General features: G+C 53.2%; 1 protein-coding gene across 1 annotated transcript; it reads right to left on the reverse strand.

The window, feature by feature from the left end:
• Positions 1-7: 7 nt before the first annotated feature.
• LCAT (lecithin-cholesterol acyltransferase) lies at positions 8-6,223 on the reverse strand. Its single transcript, XM_015812181.1, has 6 exons — positions 6,078-6,223; positions 4,913-5,069; positions 3,542-3,657; positions 2,418-2,513; positions 1,291-1,515; positions 8-934 (listed from the first exon to the last, which is right to left on the reverse strand). Exons 1-6 carry the CDS (start codon positions 6,220-6,222, stop codon positions 372-374), a joined length of 1,302 nt encoding a protein of 433 aa, XP_015667667.1. The 5' UTR covers position 6,223; the 3' UTR covers positions 8-371.
• Between the last annotated feature and the right edge of the window lie 608 nt (positions 6,224-6,831).

The raw sequence follows: 6,831 nt of genomic DNA on the forward strand, positions 1-6,831 counted from the left end.
TCTCTTGCTCCACCCGCCCTACAGCTGCAGGCTATGCCATCTCTTATCTGACCGCCCCTCTGGCAGCGTCTCCAGGCCCAGGCTTCCAAGATCTTGGCCACGTACCATTAGGACTGGCTGCTGCTCTGCAGAAGCCCATAAGCAGTACGGGGGGTCTGGGCTTGTTGAATGGCCTCCTGAAAATGTGGTGGAGAAATGGGAACTATTATATTAACAAACAAACCCTGGGGCGCCAACCAGCATTAATGGGGGCAGCTCCCTTGAGCGTCTCCAGCTTCAGTGCCGTGTGAGCATTTGTGTTCCCTCCCCATGCTAGCAGAAGAAACAGCAGCCAGTTTCTCAGTGGGGAGGGCTTCCCTTTCCATGGAGATTCAGAGGGCTCTTCCCCCCAGGTCTTGTGCAGCAGTCACATTCTCCAGGTTCCCAGACAGGATTTCACTGATGTATTGTAGGGTACGGTTGTCAAAGATCATGTTGAGGTGCTCGGCTCCAGGCAGTTCCAGGACATGGACCTTCTCATTCTGCTGGTTGCGAAATTCCTTGCACAGCTCTATGTTGCGCCAGCTAATCATCTCATCCCCGTCCCCATAAATAATATCCACTGGGTCCTCGTAGGGAAAGCGGTCGTCGTAAATGTAGGTCTCTGGAGTGGGGTATCCTGTGCCAAAGAGGCAATAGACCTCCACGCCCGGGGCTGGCAGCCCTTCCAGCAGCTCCTTGCTGTCATTCCACATGAACCAGCCATCTTCAAAGTTGATATCGTGGAAGAACTGCCGGTAGTCCTGGTAGGTGTAGTTGTAGAAGGGGGTAGAGACGAAGACGTGTGTCTTGGGCCAGGCTGTGAGGGCGGGGAACAGCCAGGGAGTGTTTGTGGACATTCGCTTTTCCTCCCGCAATTTAATGTTAGACATAACAGGAATGCCCTGATGGTCACCTGCAAACGGCACCAGTGGAACTGCATTATTCTATTATCACTTTCGGGTTTGCTAATTTGCAATAAAAAATTGCATTACAATATTATTTAGCCACAGAAAACAGCTGGCGAATAAAATTAACAAGATCAAATTTCTAGGAATTCTTCCCTCTTCTTAAAGATAAACCAGGTGAAAAGACAGAAATAGATCGATGCCTCTCCTTCTTTTCCTCAGAAGGCCGGGGGGGGGGGAGATACACCCAGGATCTTTAGTGGGCAGGACGGGGAAAGCTGGAAACCAGAAAGGACAGCTGGCGCAGCGAAGCTCCGTGCAGGCCCCAGGGAGACACGGCTGCAGCACCTGGGCAGCTACTCACCCGAAGCCATGATCCGCATGGGTTTCACTACTCCCCCCCAAGGGGCTCCGAGGGAAATGAAGCCCTGAACAAAACGGTCCTTCCAGGCCTGCGGCTGCTGGACCAGGAAGTAGAGGAGGTGGAGGTTGCCCAGGCTGTGGCCAATCAGGAAAACCGGCTTCTGGTAGGCTTCAAACATCTCTTCGATGAGGCCCCGCAGCTTGGCATAGTAGTCCTCTTGCTCGGCTGTGGAAAGAGGAGGAGCATGGGAGGAACAGTGCCAGAGGGCTCCTTCCACCCCTGCCCCCCCCCCCCGAGGCTGCAGGCCAACCATCTCTGTTCCTTCGAGTCTTGTGGTAAACGCTGTGGGAAGGGCAGGTGAGGGGAATTGGGGTGGGATGCTCCTGGGGAAGACAGCTGACCCTTGACCCCCTTCTCACCCCGATGGCTCAGCCCTGATGCTGAGGCTCTGGGTCCTTGGTGGCTTCCAGCTGCCCCCCAAGCGCCGGGTTGGGCTGTAAGGAAGGATGCCCAAAGCTACACTGCAGAACTTCATACCCCCTCCCCCCCCGATCTCTCCATTTCATGTCACATCTTATTCATGTATTTGTCATGTCAGGGTTTCAAATACGGAGAAGCCAGGGATTGGTGGGAAATATTAAATCCCTCTGATGACCTATTATATTATCAGGCAGATCTGGACCATGTTCTTCATTCTTCTTAACCCGGATTTGTGAAAGAAAAATCCTTAACTGGGAAAAAGTTAATACCAGTTTTTTTCAGTGGAGAGCAGGAAATGGTTTCCTTTGGCCCCTGCCTTGATCCTATGGTTGCTTTGCGGGGGGCAGTTAAAAAAAAAAAAGAATGACCAATGGAAGGCCTGAAACTAATGATCAGGCTTTAGTGATTGATTGATTGACTGATTAATATTCAAACTTACATAGCTGCTTGTATCAACAACCTTTGGCAGAACAGAAAACAGTAAAAAATGCTGAAGAAATGGATTCCCCTGCTGCAGGATCTGAGTTGGAGATGGCTGATACGGGATGTACTTCAGGGTGGGTTCTGATGGCCCTCCTCGGCCCTCCCTCCCTGCTGATGTCCCTCGGAGAGCAAGGGGACAAGGCCCCCTGCCCCAGCGTACTCACTGGGGTTGAGCCTCCAATCGTAGGGAGCAGCTCTCACGGTCTGATCGCGCACATAGCCGTTGTTGACCAGGTGCTGCACCAAGGTGTGCATGTAGCCTGGAGCAAGGAAGAGAAGGGAGGTTAGTGGGTGGCGGAGGGCAGGGCTACCTCCAGGGAACCATCTACACTACAGGTATGGCTCTCCTTTGGCAAGGGGCTTGGAGGCCTCCCTGGAGTGTCATGGTCCAGGCGTCTGCTCATCTCCTTTCCAAACTCCTTCCCAAACCATTCTTGATCCCCCTCAGAAGAAGCCAGGCGGTTTTTAAAAAAGGCGCCAAGATCAAAGTGATTCCAAAGAGATTCACGCAGATCCTGCACTGCCTGGTAGCAACCTTTGAGATCCAAAGGGCTGCCCTCCGCTGAGCACCTCTCAAAGATGCCCCATCTTTCCAATGCCTTCAAGAAAACAGGAAAATCGTAATGTAATTTCCACTGCATTATTGTCCTCCCTAAACCTATCTCTGCTTGAAAGGAGACTGGCCACCGATTGACCCAAGAAGGGCTGTGGTTGCTCTGCCACACTGGCAAGAAAGCTGCCTGTGGAGCTGTCTGGCCAGGAGCTACACCCCCCCTCCAGTCATCATAACTGTATATTGGACCCCCATGGAGGGAGGGCCCTTGTGCAGGCAGCCAACGAAGGCCAGTGCTAGGCAGCCTATGGCCCAAACTCTCTGCCATTATTTCATGCAGGAAAACCCGGGAATCTGGGGAAACCAAAAACTCGGAAGAAGAAGTCATTTGAGGATGCATTTCACCCTGTTGGATTTCTCTCCAGCTCAGGAAAAGCTGAGCTAGCTTTTCTAAGCTGCTTTTCTCCAGTATTTGGGGCTGGCTTTGACCCAAAGGCTGAGTGTTGGCTCATCCTGACCCATTCTGGATTGCCACCCTGAGAAAAAACGAGGTTTCCAACCACTGCTTAGGGAAACGATGCTAAATACAGGTCCCTTCACATACTTAGCTACTTAGAAGCGCTGGCAGAGGATGCGTGAAGAGGCCCAGGGCTGGAAGCAACCCCCCCATCCAGATCAAGAGGGAAGAGCTGTCTGGGGTGGGGCCTCCTCCCTCCCTCTCTCCCTCATTCTTACCAGCCAATTTGCCACCGTCCAGGTATTCCACGGAAAAGGTCTGGCCAAACCCGGGAACTCTGATGTGGACCCCAGGGGAGTTGGTTATCCTCCGGGTGGTTTTATTGTAAATCACTCTGTGTCCCCCAAGGGCGGGTCAAGAGAAAACACAATCATTATTTTAGGCTGTCCACTTCCAATAAAGACCACCTTTACCGGAGAACTTTAAGGGGCTAGATATCACACTCAGGATCACTAGCAGCTTTGATCTAAAAACTCCACCAAGCCTTAATCCTTTAGATCTACTGTCCAGGTTGATGCCTCAAATCGTGTGGACTGGAGGCCTCCCGGTTGCCTCCTGTGTTTGTGGTCTCTGCCAACAGGTCTTGAAAAAGAAGGCTCCCACTGAGCCACCAAATGGCACCGTGGGGCATAGGGAGTCTTCCTCCTGTCAGAATCTGCCCCCCACCAGTAAGTATCAGCTGAGAGGGCATGGGGGAGATTGGGGGCTGCCAGGGGAGGGAGACGCCTGCTGCACTGGGCAATCCATGCCATGTTTGCCTAGCTATCTTAAAACAGGAGTTGCCCACCTTTTCAGGGACGCTAAAGCCATGATTAAAACTAACTGCTGAAACAGCAACATGGGCTTGCACCATGATGCCCTTCTTGATGCCTGCCAGCTGTTTAAGGGGACTGGTCTTCTAATCTAAGGCAGCCCTGAACTCAGCCTGCCTAACAGTTGATGAGGTGGGGGGGGCAGGAAATGGGAGCCCCCAGTCCAGCCTGGGTATCCCAGGTGAAAGCAATGAGAGTCCATCAGGATCAGTGACCATGGTAGAGGCCAGGCAGTCTATAATTGCAAAATCAGCAATTTTCTGAGGTTCACTGGGGGGAAGAGACGTTCCCAGAAAAAGTTAATACCGAGAGGTTCTATTGGAAAGTTATGGGATCGTATTTGCATTCAGGCCTGAGGCGAAGTGAATGAGAGACGCACTCAGGGACTGCAATAAGTCCCAAAATGCTTTGCTTACTTTTGGCTTAGCATGCTCTTGAATCGGCCATAAATCGTGGTTTATGGTTTAGCAGAGCTTGTGCGAGTCACCCATTATGTTGTATAAAACAAATAATGGCTTAGCACAATATCTTGTGTGTTTGGGAGATGCTCCTCAATTTGCTGCTTGTGGGGTGTCTTTGGGGTCTCCTCTCCCTCGGCATCACCCCCTCTGGTCTGGGAGCCAGGGGCAACTATGGGAATCCCGATGGGGGGGTAGACCAGGGCCACAAGGACCCCATCCCAACAGGCAGAGGAGAGGCCAAGAGTAGAGATGGTGTGCCTGGGGGGGAGGGTGCTTCTGTCTGGGAAGAGAGAGAGGGGCTCCCCCACAGACATACCTTGTGTTGTCGATCCAACAGTCACCTCCAAAAGGCAGGAACATGTTGAGGTCCAGCCAGATGGTAAAGTAATCATCAGTCTTGTGATAACACATCCAGTTCACCACATCTGGCTTGTCCAACTTCGCCTCCAGCTGATTCCCGAGGTACCCAGGCACTGCAGGGAAAAGGTCAAGGGAAAGAGGGTGTCTATTAGTGCTAAAGAGGGAGGCTGGCTGAGGCAGATCCCTTATGGTCCGGATAGCCCCGATTTGCCAAGAGCAGGGGGAAGCACCCTCTGGACATGTCCCAAAGTAGCAAGTGGCCTTGGGGGTCAGGAGCCGCCCTGTTTAAAATCGGGTGGGGACACAGGATACCAGCCTCTGTATGGGGCCTCACAGCTGTGGGAGTCATTGTCTGTTTCTGTGCCATTTCCCATGTCAAAATAGCTGCAGAGATTTGAGAGTCCATCTGCCCTTTGGGGTTTTCTTCCTCCTCCTCATTTGTTATATCTTCTCAAGGCATCCACCAGGTGTGGTCTGTGGGGTGTGGGCCATGATGGCCATAACAAAAAAGGTGGACAAAGTTTTGACAGCACCATCATGGTTGTCATCTTGACTTTTTTGGCCATACCCTGCAGACATCTATGTTACTTCATTTGACTGCATTGTATTCACCTGTTACAGACTTGCAATTAAACACTGATAATTACACATTTCAGGATTGTACAGTTTGAGAGGTACATCTGCTTAATGAACATGGTGAGCCTCCCCATCACAGCCATTTACTGCAGAAATGCCTCTGCGGGGGCCAGGAGGCATTCTGCATGCTGGAATGTCTGCCTTCTCTGTCAACCTGTTCCCTCCAGACAAACAGTGTCATGCAAACAAGGCAAAGTCCAGCAAGCGTCATTCAGGAGTCACTACTCTGTGCAAGAAGATAATCTCAGAGATCAAAGGGAGGCAGGCTGGCTGCAGGGTCACTGTGGGGCAGTGCGATTGCTCCCTTTCCCTGCCACAGAAAGGGGGATGTTGTGGGGTGGGGGGCTTTCCCCTTTCTATTGCAGCAGCAACAGCAGAGCAAAAGAGGACCACCACCAAAATGGTGGCCCTTCTTCCTTCCTCCCTCCCTCCCTCCCTCCTTCCTTCCTTCCTTCCTTCCGCCGCCCCGTCCTCGGCCAGCTCACCCAGCACCACGGGGGGCGTCCTGTTGGAGGCGGAGGCTTCCGGGGTGGTGCTGGGCGGGAAGAGCACGTTGAGGATCCAGAAGGCCCGGCCAGGCTGAAGGAGCGCCAGGACCAGGGCAGCGCTCCATCCGGCCAGGCTCCGCATCCTGCGCTGCCGAGAAGCCTCTCTGGCCCGCCCAGCGCGGGCTGGCGAAGGGCGCTCCGCTCTCTTCCCGCGGGCTGTTGGGGAAGGGGAGGAGCGGGAGGTGGGGACCCAGGCAGAGCAGCCGACAGGCTGGAGAGGACTTCGGGGGGGGGGGAGGGGAGAGGCATCTCCGGAGTTGAAGGTCTGCTTCCAAAGCCCCCTCGGGGGGGGGAGTTACGCAACCCTCAGGGGCCGATGGCCGCCTGGCCTCGTGCCGGGGGGGGGGGAATCTCGGCCGCTCGTGGATGGTAGCCAAGCACATTTGCTGAGGTGACCCTGCAGCCTTGCTCCAGTCCAGGCAGGCCGGCCTTAGAGCCTGGAAGTTGCTGAGATGGATCACTTAAGCTGGCCCATCTCCTGGCACAACCGATGGAGCAGATCCAGCTTCTGCCTCAGGCAGCATAGCTTCCCACACGTTGTTGTTTCAGGCCGCACCTCCCTTGCTGAGTAAGTGTGACAGAATTTCAGATGCTTAAAGATTTCTACTACTCAATGTGAATTGAACAATTTATCATTATAAATGGGCAACCCCTTGCCTGGGAAATAGACAACCCTGTTGTAGACCATTAT

Source organism: Protobothrops mucrosquamatus, unplaced genomic scaffold, assembly GCF_001527695.2.
Source record: "Protobothrops mucrosquamatus isolate PMUCROS unplaced genomic scaffold, P.Mucros_1.0 scaffold74, whole genome shotgun sequence".
Classification (NCBI taxonomy): Eukaryota; Metazoa; Chordata; class Lepidosauria; order Squamata; family Viperidae; genus Protobothrops; species Protobothrops mucrosquamatus.